The 18,361-nt window shown below is 42.6% G+C and overlaps 3 protein-coding genes across 4 annotated transcripts; 2 read left to right on the top strand and 1 right to left on the bottom strand.

The window, feature by feature from the left end:
* Positions 1–4,082: 4,082 nt before the first annotated feature.
* On the top strand, positions 4,083–5,049 carry LOC307247821 (4-galactosyl-N-acetylglucosaminide 3-alpha-L-fucosyltransferase 9-like; the record flags this gene model as incomplete). The annotated part of the gene is made up of 1 exon (XM_080023942.1): positions 4,083–5,049. The coding sequence occupies exon 1, from the start codon at positions 4,123–4,125 to the stop codon at positions 5,047–5,049; it is 927 nt and encodes a 308-aa protein (XP_079880068.1). The 5' UTR covers positions 4,083–4,122.
* A 2,661-nt stretch (positions 5,050–7,710) lies between these two features.
* Positions 7,711–10,436, top strand: LOC307248097 (4-galactosyl-N-acetylglucosaminide 3-alpha-L-fucosyltransferase 9-like). 2 transcript variants are annotated; one of them, XM_080024328.1, is made up of 2 exons: positions 7,711–7,806; positions 9,013–10,436. In XM_080024328.1, exon 2 carries the CDS (start codon positions 9,015–9,017, stop codon positions 10,122–10,124), a length of 1,110 nt encoding a protein of 369 aa, XP_079880454.1. In that variant the 5' UTR covers positions 7,711–7,806; positions 9,013–9,014; the 3' UTR covers positions 10,125–10,436. The 2 variants fall into 2 exon arrangements, with proteins under 2 accessions (XP_079880454.1, XP_079880455.1); XM_080024329.1 differs by lacking the exon at positions 7,711–7,806 and adding an exon at positions 8,880–8,927.
* A 281-nt stretch (positions 10,437–10,717) lies between these two features.
* LOC307244480 (ankyrin repeat domain-containing protein 9) lies at positions 10,718–12,547 on the bottom strand. The gene has a single exon (XM_080019659.1). The coding sequence runs from the start codon at positions 12,427–12,429 to the stop codon at positions 11,548–11,550; it is 882 nt and encodes a 293-aa protein (XP_079875785.1). The 5' UTR covers positions 12,430–12,547; the 3' UTR covers positions 10,718–11,547.
* Positions 12,548–18,361: the final 5,814 nt, after the last annotated feature.

An 18,361-nucleotide genomic window follows, 5' to 3' on the forward strand; every position in this document is an offset into this window, starting at 1 on the left:
TGGCTGTCGAAATTTAGGTAGGAGTCCATGGCTACACCAAGATTTCTGGCTTGGTTTGTGCTTTTTAACTTAAATGATTGAAGCTGAGCGCCGACTTTTAGTCGTTCTTCCTTTGCTCCAAAAACAATGACTCCATTTTGTTTTGTTAAGTTGGAGAAAATTCCGGCACATCCGATAGTTGATTTGTTCAATGCACTTCTGCTCTGTGATTTAGCTGGACCATAGTCCCCTGGTGATATGGTTATGTAAATGTGTATGTCATCTGAAGAGGAGAATAATCTTTAATTGTCACACGGCACACCACAACACATGCATTCATGAAGTGACAGCAACCAACACACACGCTTCAGATGGTGGCCGGTGAAATGGTTCCTCTGCATTTGACCCATTCTGGCTTGTCCTTCCTTCAGGGGGGGCAGCCAGGAGCAGTGGGCAGCATACAATGATGCGCCTGGGGACCTTGGTTCCATATGTCCATTGCTGGTTAGACGATATTGTGCATGTTTTTGGTGGGGGTCCTTACTGATGTTACATGGAGGAAACCATTGTGAGCACGGGGAGAACATGCAAACTCCACACACGTGCAGATTACCCGTCTGCGTAATTATGGGAACATATTTTGCTGTTTTCCGTAATCTGAGCCGGTGGGGGCATGTAGATGTTAAACAGAAGACGCCCCAGAATGTCATTTTTGTACGCTCAGATGTGTAATTACTAATGGACAGAAAGTAGTTCCTGTCCTTTAAGTAGGATTTAAACCGGTTTAGTACTGTGCCAGGAAGTCTAGTAATATGTTATGGTCAACCGTGTCTGCCAGCGTCTGTGTTTAGATGGATGTCATTGAAGACCTTAACAAGAGCAGTCTTATTATCCAGTAATCTGGATAATGTATTTTAATGCAGTTTAATATATTTTATGCAGATTCATGTAGTTTAATGCGATTTAATCTATTCAAACACAGGTTGATCTAATTTAAAGTCATTTGATGTAGTTTGATTCATTTTGATGTAATTTAATGTCTAGTTTAATGCGGTTAGGGTTAGGAAGAATGAAGCAATATTTCAATGAGCTGTAAGGTTACCAACAAATTACTTCCATGTGTATGTATGTTTGTGTGTGTGTGTGTGTGTTTATATATATATATATATATATATATATATATTTTACTTTCTTTTTTCTTTGGTTCACCGGTCACGCAAAGTTTGCTTTGAGGGAACGTTTAGGAAGGTTTTATTTGAGATTGATTCATAAATCTGGTGTTCTGCCAAAGTCTTAGTTTGATCAGCTGTGCGTCAGCTGTCCATGCAAATGCTCCACACCCTCCTCGTCTCTGTATGTTTGTTCAAGCCAAAAAGTGTGTGTCATGCCCATCAAGCAAAAAATGTGTGCGTATGGCCTGCTCTGAGTTCAGTTAAGCAAAAAAAAAAAAAAAGCGCGTGTGGCCTGCGTCTCTGAGTCCCCCCCAATTTTTCCTCAGTAACGGGTGCAGTGCCACAACCCAGTGTGAATAACGGTAATCCAAATAACACTAGATATGTGGTGCATAAAAACTGAATGAAAGTTACAAGTTTTTCTGATATTATGTCATTTGTTGTCGTGAATAACAGAAACAATAAAAGAAAAGTAAGCAAGGTGGCACCACAAATTACAGGTGGAACATTTTCACATGCGATACACATACTGTACCCCTGGAGTGTGGGTGGAGCGTGCCTGCAGAACACACCTGTCAAAAAAAAAAATATTGTCCGAACTGCCATGAGAGGGCAAAAAAAATTGTTTAATACATTTATGATTGATACGAGGAAGTTACACTGTAGAAGATGGGAAGTTACACTCTAAAACGCAGACCGTCTCATAAAGCGGTACCGTTGACTTTACCCGAGGCTTAACAAAAACTATGCCAAATAAAACATGCGGACAACAAATCTCATTGAACCGCTGTGGCGACACCTAACAGGAGCAGCCGAAAGAAAAAGGAGATTATTTTTATTATTTTTATTTTAAGCTAACGAGTGGTCTAAAAACAAAGTTAAGTCTGCCTTTAAAGTGCAACCTGGACCCGCAGCCAAACACATTCCCATTTCTGAGGAAATTTGGGATCAGAATCAGAATCAGTTTATTCTACCAGGTCCATTTACAAAGGAATTTGTTCTGGTGAGGTTTAATGAATTACACTGCAGACCATTAACGCATAAAAAAATAGTAAAACTTAGCAGTCTGGAAAAAAAAAAAATTATAAAAGTAATAATTATAAAAATAATAAAATAGAATAAAGAAGTCAAGTAAAAAAATCATATAAAAAAATTATAAAAGAATAATAAAAATAACAAATAAAGTATTAAATATTTACAAAGAGCCAAAACATACAAACAAAATACAAAACAAATGGTCAGATATTTAAACATAGAGTAATATACAAAATGTGATACTATGCAGAGGAGACATTTTTGTTATGGGTATATACAGTAGGGTATAAAAAACAAATATGGATTACTCCTACACAACGTGATTTCATGGTGCATTCAAAATCCTCTGAATGCTTTGATTGTTTTTTTCTACACACAGACAACCAACCAGGTCCTCCTCTCCTCTGCTCCCCTCTCATTCAGGCACATTTATTCTGTTAAAAAAATGACTGTACAGTACTCATAGTCGTCAAATCTTGACTACAACCTTGATTATAATAAGACGCCTATATTGCATTTGAAACATCAAATTCCGAGGATTTTGAACGCACCATGAAAACACCATGACTCAGCTGCAGACTTGGGCGTTGTAGAGCCACGCTAACTTTAATAATTCATAGACTCGTTTTTACCGGGACCTGCAGCCGAGCACATCACTATAGGGAACGCAAAGTTTGATGGTTATTATGGGTCGCTATGGACTCCGGTCGGATCACCCAAACCGGGAAAACAATTCCTGACAGGACATAAAATATAGCCATTCCCCCACCCCACTCTCATTCTCACCAGATCCAGAAGAAGAGCCCCAAGAGAAAAATGAACGTTCTGTCACTAACGTAGTCCACCCATGGTTATTTAACCATGGGTGGACTACGTTAGTGACAGAACGTTCATTTTTTGACTCCATTGGACATTGATTCCAACAAAACATGTGGTGGAGGTTTTTAAATCGGCTGGCACTTGCACATCAACTATGTTGCGAAACAGGTTTGCTTGTCCCGCCCAATACAGTGAGAATTCTCAAGTTTCTAAGCTACTCTGTCCTTGTACCTGTACCTGCTATACACATTTTCTTATATTCAAATTCAAGAGATTATTTGTCACATACATACACATACGGTCGTACATATATGCAGTGAAATGTCATGACACCCGGTGATTATGCACAAGCTCTATAAGCTCGAAAAATACTCAAATGTGCGTAATCGACACGCGGTGACGCGGATACAGTGTCATGATGATGCAGACATATCATGTGGCCTGGGGCATAGTCGCAAGGCGACGCCCACCTTCCAGGAAGTGTGGGAACTGTCTCCGGACAATGGGACGGAGAGAAACCCTTGTGTAACTGTTTACAAACCTAACTAACTTAACGAGGGTTTCAGTTTGTTCCTGATAGCAAGGGTTTATCCCCTGTCATCTACTGCTTGAGCTGCTTGAGTCCTGTGAGTATTGATTCTTGAATTAACTCTTACTTAATCATCTTAATTTATGTGTTACTGTAGGTTTGTTTTAGTCACTAAATATGGGAACCCTTCTTCACTCTACCCCTCCCCCCAACAAGTCAAATATATTTAACGTAAAACTTCATGTGTTATTCAGTGCTTCTGGCATTATTTTATACATTGTTCCACGTGTACATCACTAACTGACATCCCAAAATGAGACACAAGGGAACACCGAAAGTCAGTTTAGAAGTTGCTAAACTTGCTTTAGAACTTGCATTGCCCACTTGCTTGCATTGCTGTGCCCTTATCTCTCATCTTTTGCAGAAACATAACCGTGCTGTGGGAAAATGATAACTTCTATATGCCCCAAACCTTTTTTTCTGGGACTGTTGGCTGCCTTTGGACTTGTGTGGACAATAACATTTTATTTATATTTTCCATCAACCTCGGATTCATGCACATCCAGTTTGCTTCCAAGAATTGAGCATATGCCTACAGTTTTGGTGTGGTTCTTACCAGAAGGTACATCTTTTGATTTTAATGACTGTGAGAAATACTACAACATCAAAAGCTGTACCCTGACATATGACAGATCTCTTTACCATGAAGCGGACGCAGTCATTTTCTTTCACAGGCAAATTAACTGGAATTTGAATAACCTGCCAGAAGAACCTCGTCCACCTTTCCAAAAATGGATTTGGTACCATGTGGAGTCTCCGACAAACACAAAGAAAATACCAGGACTGGAAAATCTGTTCAATCTGACATTGAGTTACAGAAGAGATGCAGACATCCCTGTAAGGGAGGAATTAACGATTGCGAGAACAGAATCGGATGCTGATTTTCTCTTGCCAAAGAAAGACAAATTAGTCTGTTGGTTTGTGAGTAACAAAGATCCTGCCACTGGGACAACCACCAGAGAGAGGTACTACCAAGAGCTCTCTAAGCACATAAAGGTGCAACTCTTTGGGAGAGCTTTTAGTGGGTCGCCGTTGCCCTATGAAGATTACTACCCAGTCATGAGTAGTTGTAAATTCTACCTCTCCTTTGAAAACTCAGTTCACAGAGACTATATCACAGAGAAAGTGAACGGACCGTTGGTGGCAGGAAGTGTGCCGGTGGTTTTGGGTCCGCCGAGAGATAACTATGAAGAGTATATGCCACCAGATTCATTCATTCATATCAATGACTTCCCTGATGCTAAGGCTCTGGCAGAATACCTACTGTACCTGGATAAGAACGATGACAAATACATGGAGTACTTTCACTGGAGGAAGTTTTACAAAGCCACACCTCATCTTTTGTCAATTTATAATGAATTCACGAAACCCATCTGTTATGCCTGTGAACACATGTCGAGAGACGAGGGTTATAGTGTTGTTCACAATCTATACGATTGGTACTTTTCATATTGACATTTGTAGACTATGATATCAAATAAAATATGATTTGAATACATGTTGATATTCTACTATGTCCTGTTAATACTGTTTAACTATAAGATAGGCATTGCTGCAGATAATGATGTCTTCATTTAGGTTTGGTTGATCTATAGAACATTTTTATTAGGGTACATTCATATCAATATTATTAAAGTTCTGCCCCTCCCAATCTGCACTGTGACATCACAGCACTGTGACAGCAATGTGAAATCGTTACACCCTCATACAAAAATCAGCCAGCCGAATTAACACCACATCTTCCACCCACATTTTTATTTACTGCCCTCGAGGAAGCAGAATCTCAGTTGATTTGTGTATTCAAACAGTGTAAATATTATGATGACTTATTGATTATCAATCTGCATAATTTTGAGTGGTTCAGCAGTCTCACACAACTACTATAAAAGACAGAGTCAGCTCCTGTCTTGGGTACTTTTTTGGGAGAGTGTTAAGCTCACTGCATAGCTACATGGGCCTACACATTGCAAGGGAAGAAAAAAGATCATTGATAGACTTTGGCATTATTATTGAGGATTTGCAGGTCAAGTAACAAAAAGAAGTCATGTCTAGATGGTAAAACCTTTGGTAATGGGTTCCAAGTTTAAGTTAAAAATGAGCTGGGATAAAACATTCATCATAAGTTGCTTTTAAATTATTTAAAAAATAAGAATCTTCAAGCTTTTCTCATGTGAATTATTGTTGTGTGTGTTGTCCAATACCACCCCCAAAAACAAGTAGAAAAAAAGAATAATAATAAATAACAAATAAATTATTAAATATATACAAATAGCCAAAATGTATAAACAAAGTACAGAACAAAAAGTCAGATATTTAAATATATAGAAATAGACAAAATGTGATACTATGCCCAGGACAAATTATTATGGGTACAAACAGTAGGGTATAAATAACAAATATGAATTACTCCTACACAGCATGATTTCGTGGTGCGTTCAAAATCCTCTGAATGCTTTGACTGTTTTTTTCTACACACAGACAACCAACCAGGTCTAGATGATAATTAAAAACATTGCTGTACTTATTGTCTTCAAACCTTGACTTAGATTATAATAAGAAGCTTTTATTGCGCTTAAAAACACCAAATTCCAAGGATTATGAACTCGCCATGAAAACACCATGAATGGGCTGCGAACTTCACCCTCGTGGAGCCACTTTAACTTTAATGAAGCATAGACATTTTGCAACCGGGACCCGCAGCTAAGCACATCGCTTTAGGGAACGTGACGTTTTGACGGTTGCTATGGGTCACTATGGACTCCTGTCTGCATTTTTGGAGGGTCACTTCCTTTCAACTGCACAGAGAGAAAAATATATGAAATGTACAAAAATGGAGAAAGGAAGGGAGAAAAAGAAGGGTCGAGGTTTCACACAAGATGGCTGCAAGATTTTCTGTGGCTGTTTGTTCACCGAACGAGACTTCCAAGCATCTTTTAACTCAAACATGCTGAGCAACATTCACAGTCAATGCGAGTGAGCCCCAAATACGAAGACTTGCAACGACAGAATTGTCATTTATTCTCAAAACTCAAATTCAATCAACTCAATTTCTCCCCGGCCAAAACATGTTTTCACTTGACCCTAATCCTCTTCCATAAATCTTTTCCACTGCATCGAAAAAAATGGTTTGAACATGTTTTTACCTTTTTATGAAAAAAGTGAATACTCAAATCGGAACCATATGACCTCGGTGGAGTGAAAAACACTATTGCACTAAATATATTTTAAATTATTTGTTATTGAGGTGAAGACCCCATATATTCGATATTTTTCTTTTTGAAAACATTTGTTTGATTAAACGTTCACTAGGTCATTCCAACACGGGTCGCTGCAGCAACGTGCGGCTACATGAGCCTATTCTGTAGAAACACGCGATAAAACCACATAGAAATAGTTTGGAAAGAGTGCAATCACTTTAAATGTGTTTTATTATGAGCCGATATTGTATCAGAGACCTTGAGCTGCTGACGCATTTGCTAATTGATCAAGACCCGTTTAAAATACAGAGAACAAACATACGTATATGTGATACGTAGAATATAATACAACACAGTACAAACACATCCCACTGACCTAGTTGAACAAATACAGTTTTAGCTCACATTTCAGCCATATTTAATTATTTATGGCAGACTACACTTCCCAGAGATCCAAACAGCGCCTGTGTGATATCAGCCAGCCGATGGTCAGCGCCTGGGCCGCGCCCTTCACTCGAAAGGGAACATTTAAGTTAGATATCTACGCTGAGACAATGGAACCCGGGCAAAGTTCGGTCCCTGACTACTGACAACTACTGACACATCGACTTTTTATTTTTTTACGAGACATTCTGCTCCCCTAGAAGATTGTTGATTGACCAATTTGTTTAGTCAAAGGTCACATGATACAAGTAAAGGGAAACATCCAGTCGCTAGACATAATGTGGCACCCACTGTGCTTTATGGCGCAGTTATACTTTAACACCGTTGTACGTGAAATTTATGGCCCTGGGGCTTTCAACAGTGCTGCCCCTCCCGGTGTGGGTGTGACTTTGTGTTGGGTAACCTGAGAGCTGCTGCACTTCCCACCGGCATCCAGGATGTGTCCCACCGGAGGCAATAGGCGCACATAGAATCAGTTTCCACTGAACATTCGAGGAGAATAATGACAAGCAGCGGTTGCTTTTATTGATTTAAAAAAAAAATAATAATAATAATAAAAGCTTGATTGAAGGTGAGTGGGATTGGAAGGGAATTTGACAATTTTTTAAATTAAATTAAATTTTAATTGCCGTGCATGTTTGGCCGTGCAGTCCTCATTATGTTTTTATTTTAATTTTGCCTTGATTCAACATTAAGGAATTGAGTGTCTCAGTAGCGCTGTGTTGACTAAGTTGTGTGTGTTTGTTGATTTGACTGCTCCAATCGTTCTCTATTTCATGATATATTTAATGATAATTATGAAAAATTGAGTCAAGGGACGCGAAGGATACTCGTTTAAGCTTTAGCGTGTACTAATAATTATTGTAATACTAATGTAATAGTACAGTTGTATTAGTACAACTACAGAGTGTTGAATTTTCTTGATAAATAGTGTTATCATAGTTTCTTGTTTATTGTGATGGTTTGTTATTGGTATATTGCGTTTTTTTTTACATTTTCTTATTTTTATTACTTTTATTATTATTGCTGCTATAGTATTATTGACGCTGCTTTAACACACAAGTAACACAATTTTCCTCTGGTGATTAATAAATTATCTGCCTATTTAATAATATCTGTACTGAAAACCTTAAAGTTCAGTGATTTTAATTCAATTTAATAAATATATTGAGTTTTTAATTTGACATTTTAACTGTCTTAGGTTCCCTCACCAGTATGGTAAGAATGGGGCGTGGCACCGAGACTAGGTAGGTAGGTAAACACGAGCGATATCTATGGATGCGTTATGCATTCACTAGAGAGAAAGAGCTTGCCCCCTTTTTCTGAATTAACGAGAGCCGTATCTCGTTAATTTGGGAAAAAAACAGGATCACCCAACAGAGCAGGATGTCGATCCTGCGAGAAGCTCCCGTTCCTACTTGAGAGCTCGATTTCACAGAGGCAAACAGGTCCTACCTGTTTAGTTTCAGCCACGTTTATTTTGGTTTGGATTTCATGGTTCGGGGAAACATTGGGAGGCACTCGTGTCGCTAAGTAATACATGTGGTATTTACAGGCGGTACTTTGCTCGGGCACCGCTCGGGCGGAAAGCCCGTTCTGATCTGCCAGACATTGCGGTGTTCCTCCGGGATCAGTTGTGTGGCGCAGCTGTATGGTGAATTCTGGAAAACAGAGCGGTTCTTACCTTCTTAGGTGAGTGCATGCAAAGACCGTCTGACGACGTCCCTTATAGAACACGACTGACCCAAAGGCACCTGTTGTTTTTGTGTGTTTGCAGAGATGGCCGGCGTTCCTTCGGTAGCGGGAACCGGAGTCCTGCGCCTCACCTTCCTGGCGCTGTTTGCCCTGGGGGCCTTCACCTTTTTCTTCATGTTCTTCAAGACTCGCCCCTCGCTGGAGTGCCGCCCGCTCCCCACCATTCTGAATCAGCATCGGGAAAACTCCACTTACGTAAAACACCCCTACACCGGGAGGCCCAAACCCCTGCTGCTGCTCTGGTTCTGGCCCGAAGATCTCGAGTTTGATTTTGGCGACTGCAAGAAACACTTCGACATCGACAGCTGCATACTTACAGACGATCGGGCGCTATACCTGCAAGCGGACGACGTGATCATATTTCATAACGCTATTAAAGACAACTTGTCCAACCTTCCCAGCGTGCCAAGACCTAAAGTTCAGCGTTGGATCTGGATGAACATGGAACCGCCGGCGACCACGCACATAGTAAAGGGCATCGACAATCTTTTTAACCTGAGCTTGACCTTCAGGCACGACGCCGACATTCGGGTGCATGTGGATCTGAACCACAGGAAGCCCCCAGGTGAGACATTCGAGATACCCGAAAAGAAGAACTTGGTTTGCTACGCGACGAGCGGCAGCGACGTCGAGAACGGGACGGGGGGTGACTACTACAAGCGGCTCTCGCAGCACATCGGCGTCGACGTCTACGACCGGGCCGCGCCCTCGTCCTCCGCGCGCCGGGACCTTTTCTCATTCATAAGCGGCTGCAAATTCTACCTGGCGTTCGAGGACGTTATCCACAGGGATTACATCACGGACAAGCTGAACGGACCCCTGGCGGTGGGCACTGTACCGGTGGTCCTGGGCCCGCCGAGACAGAACTACGAGGACTTCGTCCCAGGGGACTCCTTCATACACGTCGACGACTTCCCCGACGCCAAGGCGCTGGCTGGCGCCCTGTCCGGTTTGGGCGTCGACAACGAGGCCTACCTGCGCTACTTTGGGTGGCGGAAGCATTTTTACGCAAACCACCAGGCGGCCGCCCAGAATCACAAGTACCTGAAGCCGATATGTAAAGCCTGTGATTTTGTTCACAGAAACAAAGACTATAGAGTCATCCACAACCTTCACAAGTGGTATTTTGGTTAGGTCACTTTTCAACACACGCCCTAACAAAACTGTCGCCGCTGCCGGGAAAGGCGGACCCAGCCACTGACAAAGGAAACATCAGAGGAAGACATGAATAAAGTGAATACGTTGAACGGCTGCTTCTGATACGGTGCCAGCAAAATGAAGTCGACTGACGACGGGGAACAAATGACTCCTTTTTCTCATTTGGACAATTTAGTTTGCCGCTGGTAGGGTGACCGTGTAAACCTATGGGGGGCAAATTTGTGTGAAATTTCAATTTGAAATTGAAGTGAAGTTTTGTCTGTACGGAGGATAAAGCTCTGCTGAAAGATGTCCTTCGAATTTGAAATATTAAAACAAAACACCACGCCTCCACTTTCTTTTCACGCAAAGCTTTTTTTCAGTTTGGTTTTGAAAGGAGGGACACTTACTGGGGCGACTCCACTTCCGGATGCTTGAAGCGCCACAGGATGTTTTTATGCTGATTTACACCAAACATGTTCATAAATACCACTTTGATTATCAATTTGAGTTAAATACATTTTAATGAAAGTGCATTCATGATGCATATATTGATCACATATAATTGATCAGACTGATGTAATTTCGGCACACATACATTTTTAAATTAGTTGTAAAATGTTAAATCAAGTCAATCTGGACCGATTTTTAAGTGATCTATGAGATCTGACACTTTCTGAAACAAAACTGTTCATTCATTTTTTTTTTTATACATCGAAAAAATATGATATGCATGGTTAAACATTTCTTGACAATCGGAATGACCTGTAATATCTCATCTACTTCAATACTGTAGTGTTTCCACCACCCAGAGGCTGAATAGAGTAACCAGTAGGATTATGATCATTCAGTGCTGGAAGAACATTTTCAAGTATCTGCACTTCAGTATATTCAGAGACATTCAATTCCTGTCACACAACTTTCACAACAAATACTTTGCACGGTTCTATACTTTGCATAAGTACATGCATATTTCTAACAGTCTTCAGTTATTTTTATTTATTTATGAGACTAGATCCATATAGGTCCATACCCTTCCACGGCTATACTATTTTTTTTTTTTTGTAAATTTTAATCAGTATATGCATGAACACTCACTCACACTGCAGAAAAAAAAAGTTCCAGTGGGCCCTTTCTGTCATATTAAAAGCTGTTATATAAGGACACTTACTTACACTTAGAGCAATGTGGTACTTTAGGTTTTACCAGAGTAATGTGTCAGTACTTGTACTTTTATTGAAGTAAAAGGTCTTGAGTACTTCTTCCACCGCTGGGAGTGTCTTGTGTTCACCATTTGGTGGCTGAATGACCAGTAGAAATCATTCACATCAGTCGATCATACAAGCTTTTTTCACACACACACATAATGCTGACATAGTACCATAAATTAGCCTTTTTTGTTTTGTTTGGATCTTCTACACTAGAGGCTGTGGCCCCGCCAGGAGGGCAGGCCCAGTGGTTTCAGGGAGGAGGGTATGGGCAGTTGGTGCAGGCTTTCTGGGAACCCTGCAGGGCTCAGCTGCTTGAGGACAGTCCGCATGGCGATCAGGACCAGGGGTGCAGGGCTCTGACCCACCAGGTACCTAAAGGTGTCCTCTCCGAGGGCCTCGGACCAGCACTCCGGCTCCTGCACCAGAGAACCCTTCATTTTGAACTTTATCATAAACTCGGGCATGAACATCAGCAGGTTGTCCAGGCACTGTTTTCCGTCCAGGGGCCTGGCCCTCGGGTCCCTCAGTCGCTCCAGGATCACGTCCAGCGGGGTCACGCCGCCGCGATCCGCGACGTGCGGCGACGCGCCGCCGCCCAGCAGCATGAGCACCGCGTCGGGGCGCAGGAGCTCACAGGCCAGATGCAAGGGGGTCTTATGCTGCGGACCCTCCGCATGGAGGCACCCCGCTTCTGTGTCCATGTACCAGGGCACGCTGGGCATTCGACGTACCTCCTGCAGGATGAGCCCCAGGATGCGCAGCCTGTCGTAGCGGACCGCCATGGCCAGGTGCGGCACGGACGCGCCGCAGCCGCCGCAGTAGCAGCAGAAGTGCTCCCCGGGCGTTGCGAGCGCCTCGCCGGCGTAGTGGCCGAGCAGGTAGCGGGCGTACGCCTGGTGGTCGTGCACTACGGCGTAGAGAAGCGCCTCCGACGGGCTGTAGCTGCGCAGGGTGACTGCGTCCTCCTGGTAGAGGGTCTCCATGGTCCGCATGTCCTCCAGCAGCCACACGGGCTTCAGGTCGCGCACCGCGTTGTAGAAGAACAGGGCGCACGATATGACCTGCGCGTCGTACGGCGGTGACGCGGCCATGGCGCGGCGCGGCGCGGCGCGGCCTTCCCCCGAGGAGCTCCGCTCAGCTTCAGGCCGATCGGAGCCGCATCGCGTCGGCCTCGGATGCTCCGCCGCCCGGTTCCCGCCCTGTGCGGAGCAGGGCGTCAACTCAGCGTGCCGGAGCGCGCGTCGAACTACGGTAACCACGTGCTTGTGACGTCAGAAAACGCGATCACATGTGACGGACCCACCCGGAAGTGGTTTGATGGGCTGCAATTATTATTATTACATATTTATTTTTAAAATATGGGATCGTTACAAATACAGCTGAAAGAGAGGTGAGTTCAGGTTTTGAGTTTTGACAATTTATGACAAAAAGGGTGCTGGCCCAGTGTGTAGTACGCCTTCTGAAGCGTAAACTGACGGAAGAGTTGTGATGTCACAAAGACATCACGTCACATGATCGTGCCCCCGGGGGCAGAGCAATGTGGGGTATTGTCCTAATAGGTCTACGTGTGCCTCTTTTTTTGTCCAGTTTTACGTTCATTCCCCAAAACGGATGGTGAAATGTTTTCTCATTATACAATCAAGATGGGACAATATTTATAATTTATAACAAATATGTGTTATTATTATTATTATTATTATTATGTATATCATATATAAATCAATAATATATAAATGCATCGTGTTTATAGGGCCTATAGAACATGTAATGACAGGAAGCAGTCATTACATAAGGCTTATACAATAAGGCTTATGCTGCCTTCATACCGTTTGCTCTCATTGAAAAATAACTAGTTTAGTTCATTTTAGATGAGATAGACAAAACATTTAAACAGACTCTACTCGGGATTGATTGCAGCACGTTAATAATTGAACAGGAATTCATGCACCGGAGCGTCAATACCAGAGGCGTGGCCGGCAGTTCAAGTTGAAGTGGCTGCTGTAACTACTGCCGACCACCAGGTGTCGCTGGTGTGGCTCCGTTTGACGACAGTCCTGCACCCTGCCAAGGCCAGAGCCAGCTGGAGTGCTGACATACTGCGCATGCGCTGCGAATAACAACGTCACCGTGGGCTTGTATATTATTTCACTTTATGCGGTTCAATGCAACATTTATTTAATCAAAGTATATATAGATGTGTGTGTGTGTCTGTGTGTATGTATATAAATATATATATATATATATATATACATACACACAGTATATATATACTGTATTATGTTGTGTGGGGGTGGGATGGTTCGAGCGACCACACCTGACCTGGATCTAGGTGATTGGGTCAGGGTGGCTGCATACCTGTTGCCCGTTGGTTGGTCTTACAAGCAACAGGTTAAAAGGTCCATCCCTACACTCACTCAGGAGAGGAGCCCTGTCATGACACCTGTTCTATCCGCTCCTGGCTAATTCCACCGAGCCTCCTCTCTACAATAATCTGGTGTCTACAACCTATCGGCTTCTGTGTGTCTGTGCTGGAGGGCCCTGAAAACGCCACTTGGGTGTGTGGCAGGCAGATCTGCCATATATATATATATATATATATATATATATATACACACACACACACACACACACACACACACACACACACACACACACGCTTGTGGATTACCAAGTCTTACTTATTTACAAAAGCTTTATCTTTAACTTTTAACTGATGTTTAGATTGGGGTCCATTGATCTCCAGCACAGCAAAGGTGTAATGATTGCCAGAAAGGAATCTCAGCGGAATTCTGTTTAACTTTTAACTGCATGTAAAAATGAGCATAGAGCACATCCCTCAACCACATAGTTTGTGCATGTGCCTATGTGTGTGTGTATATATAAAATGTATTCATTGGTCGTTTGTCCTAAGCAACTTGCATGAGAGGCTAGAAACAATCAAAGCAGACATCGGCCATGAGAGCAACCTCGATCTTAAGTGATGTAAGTGCGTTGTCAATACAGCAACTTAAAACTAGTCAGCATCCTCCACCCAAATATAATGAATTACATCAGTACAAGAACTTAAAGCCAGTCAGCCTCAACAGAAACAATAATAGTTAGTCATAGCTAAGATAGGATCATGTATGTAGGTGTTCCTGAAAGAGCAGAGTCTTCAGGTGTTTCTTGAGGGTAGTGAGCGTCTCTGCAGAGCGTATTGAGCTGAAAAGCTTGTTCCAGCACGGGGACACCACGCATGAGTGAGGCACCACCAGCCGCCGCTCGTTTGCAGACCTCAGAGAGCAGGTTGGGGGATATGGCCTGATGAGTGATGCAATGTGTGTGGGTGCAGATCCAGTGACTGCCCTGTAGGCCAGCATCAAGTAGATATATACACACCGATCAGCCACAAATCCACCTGCCTAATATTGTGTAGTTCCCCCTTGTCCCACCAAAACAGCGCTGACCCGCTTCACAATGTTTAGGTAGGTGTTACGTGTCAAAATAATATCCACACGAATGCCAGGACCCAAAGTTTCCCAGCAGAACTTTATCCAGAGCATCACAGGACCTCCACCGGCCTGCCTTCTTCCCATAATACATCCTGGTGCCATCTCTTCCCCAGGTAAACGACGCACAAGCACCCGGCCATCCACATGAAGAAAACGTGATTCATCAGACCAGGCCACCTTCTTCCATTGCTCCATGGTCCAGTTCTGACGCTCACGTGTCCATTGTAGGTGCTTTCAGGGGTGGACATGGGTCAACATGGACACGCTGAGTGCTCCCATACGCAGCAAGCTGCCATGCACTGTGTGTTCCACACCTTTCTATCATAGAAAGAAGAAGATTCTTTCAATTCACTTTTTCACCGAGTTGTGCTACAGTCGATCTTCTCTGGGATCGAACCAGATGGGCTAGATTTGGCTCCCCATGTGCATCAATGAGCCTTGGGCGTCAATGACCCTGGCACCAGTTCACCGGTTGTCCTTCCTTGGAGCACTTTTGGTAGGTACTAACCACTGCATAGCGGGAACAGCCCACAAGACCTGTGGTGTTGGAGATGCTCTGACCCAGTCGTCCAGCATCATAATGTGCTCCTTGTCAAAGTGGCTCGGATCCTGACCACGCCCATGTTTCCTGCTTCCAACACATCAACTTCAACAACTGACTGTTTACTTGCTGCCTCATGTATCCCACCCCTTGACAGGTGCCACTGGAACCAGATGATCAATGTTATTCACTTCACCTGTCGCTGGTTTTAATGTTGTGGCTGATCTGTGTACATAGTCAGTGTGCACTTTATTATGTTCACCTGTACAATCCAATCCAATACACCAGCTCTGCCATGAATTCTACTTTTATGATGTTCAGTTTTTGTTGACATAGTCGGAAATGTGTAAATGCAATTATATTTTTGACTGATGTCAGAGTACTACTGAGTGTATATGTATATGTATTTCACATAATACATTTTAAAGGCAGAAACTGCAACAAAGAGAACTTAAAGTAGGTCATGATTCTCTATTAATGATAATTCCATTTCTAAATATTGCTTTGCTGCAGTGATTTGGTGATCAGGTCTCCTGTCCCAGATAAAGAGCACATTACAGTAGAATAGAATGGAGCACTGTTTTCCAACCTGAGGTTCGGCCCCGAGATTACAGAGGGGGTGAGCCGAAGCTGCTTTTTCAGGTTCATGTTGACATGCGTGACATTGCTAATAGAGTAGAGATAGAAAGAAATAACCCCTTTGTGTTCTCTGTCACTTTACCTTTACCCTCATGTCAACAAAGAGATGCAAGGCGATGCCAACGGTCGCTGCCATAGGTACCTGGTATCCATGGCAACAAAGCTTGTTAAACAGAATGGACCCCACACTGACCGCAACTACAAATCTTGAATATCAGGCTAGGCTAGTAGCCACTTCTAGACCAGTGGGTCTCAACATGGGGTCTGGGGACCCCCAAGGGTCACCCAGCGAAACAGTAAATAGTTAATATTCAACATTGTTTCACTGACGAGGAGTTGATGATGTACAATAATGACTGTTGTGATCCTGTGTTTTTACTGGTTTCTGTAACTATAGTATAGACAACAGTGGAAATTTTGGAATAAGTCAAATCTCAGATTGAGGTCCCAAAGACAAATTCATATCAAAATGGGTCCGTGTCCTAATGCGTATCAAAATTCTCTCCTCGCTATGTAAGAGGTGGAGAATGACCCTTTCCAGGGGACTTTTTTCGGGGGCTGCGCTGCATTCGTCGGCCACATGGAGATGATAGAGATCCACCGTTACCGCAGACGTTCAGCAGATTGCTCTCAAGCCAAAGGCAGGCACTACTGAGAGAATGTGCACTGCCTGGCACGCCACCTGCACAGACCTCAGCAGCAAAGCGCTGCAGAGGGTGGTGAGGACGTGCTTGAAACCCCCTCCCTGGAAGATATCTACAACGGGCAATCAGGAAGTGAAGGCCAATTCCCCCAGACGGCCGGTTTCTTCCCCCAGGCCATCAGACCCCTCAACAGAGAACCCACACCCGTGACACAGTGACGTTGCATGTACATACTGTTCCGTAAAGGCCAGATACCAGCCACTCAGCCACCGCCCTGCACTTTACTCCTGTCATTGACCCGTATTTCATTCCCATTTTTAAATGGTATTTTATTTTATTTTTTACTGCAATGCTGTATTTCACTTCACTGCTCTTGATGAATGGGACAATAACAGTCTTGAATCTTGAATCTTGAAATCACATTAACAAATGCAGGAGAAAGTACAAAAAAAAGTTATATATATATATATATTAGAAGAATAACAAATATTGTGTTGTGCTGGTCTACTTTTCATCTGTACCTTCATTTGAAGTTAATTTAGGTTTTTCACCTCAAGGGTTCAGCACTGAATGTGTGGTTTGTCAGGCTGATTGATCAGATTGGGACGGGTTGGAACAGCAGTCCCAGAATTCCCTTCGAAACCTGTTTTACCCTGTCTTGGCTCAAGTCTGTTTTCATTGATTTGTTTTTGTTTTCTTGGTCACTTGAGGCGGTGATGGATATCTTTTCCTTATTTTTTTGGTGGGAACGGTGGACCCTGTCACAAACAATGGAAACAGCTTATAATAAATAGTATGATAAATAATATGATAAATAAATAAATAATTGGATACATTGATAGATACACACACACACACACACACACACACACACACACACAAACATTGCAAATAATGTTGAAATTCTGTAAAATTCTTAAATTCACTGTACAGTAGATCCATTAATAAGCAAGTTGTCTGCAGGCCCAGTAAAAAGTCTGCAATTCAGTTTTTATTAGGCCTAAAAATGTCATGAAATAGTGGTACATTTGAAGTTCTGAAGTTTTATTTCAATTTCAACATAAACATTTTTTCTTATTTTATTCATTTGGACATTTATTTTCCCTCAACCCAAAATCCCAAGTCTACCACTGAACCAGATTCTCCCCTTCACACTTACCAGTTCATAGAATTATTCAGTTCATGACCTTCCCTGTTTCTACCTAATCTAATGTAAAGTACTTAACTTTATACTTACCTGCAATAGCTGATTGAATAAGACAGAGAGAGATTTGTCCAAAAATTAAATTAGTACATTTTGTTAAAAAAGATAGAAAAAAAAAAAAGGCATTAAATTCAACTCTGTGAGACCTGGAGACGCAGTGATGAAGTTATTCCCTTTGTCTTGTTGAAATGGCACCTCAACTCTCTTTATACTGTAAAATTGTTTCTACGACACCATTACTCTCATCAAATTGAAACCAGCCAGTTGCACTTACTCCCACACAGTAATGACACTTTAAATATAAAACCCCCCTTTTTTATCCAATCGTTATTTTGCAGAGATCATTTCAGCGCCTTGAGACTAGTTCAATAAAGCGTGGACGAGCAGTCGAACAGTTCGGAACGACTTTGAAATGTAATAGTGTCACACTAGTTGTGTTTTTTGGACCCTGCGGTACCAATTACCAGCTGGGGGAAATTGGCACCCACTGAACACTCAAAGCCA

Source organism: Zeus faber (assembly GCF_960531495.2).
Source record: "Zeus faber genome assembly, chromosome: 2".
NCBI classification, from domain to species: Eukaryota; Metazoa; Chordata; class Actinopteri; order Zeiformes; family Zeidae; genus Zeus; species Zeus faber.

Coding starts and splice junctions, on each gene's coding strand:
- LOC307248097 (XM_080024328.1), top strand. CDS start 9,015: ATGGCCGGCGTTCCTTCGGTAGCGGGAACCGGAGTCCTGCGCCTCACC.
- LOC307244480 (XM_080019659.1), bottom strand. CDS start 12,429: ATGGCCGCGTCACCGCCGTACGACGCGCAGGTCATATCGTGCGCCCTG.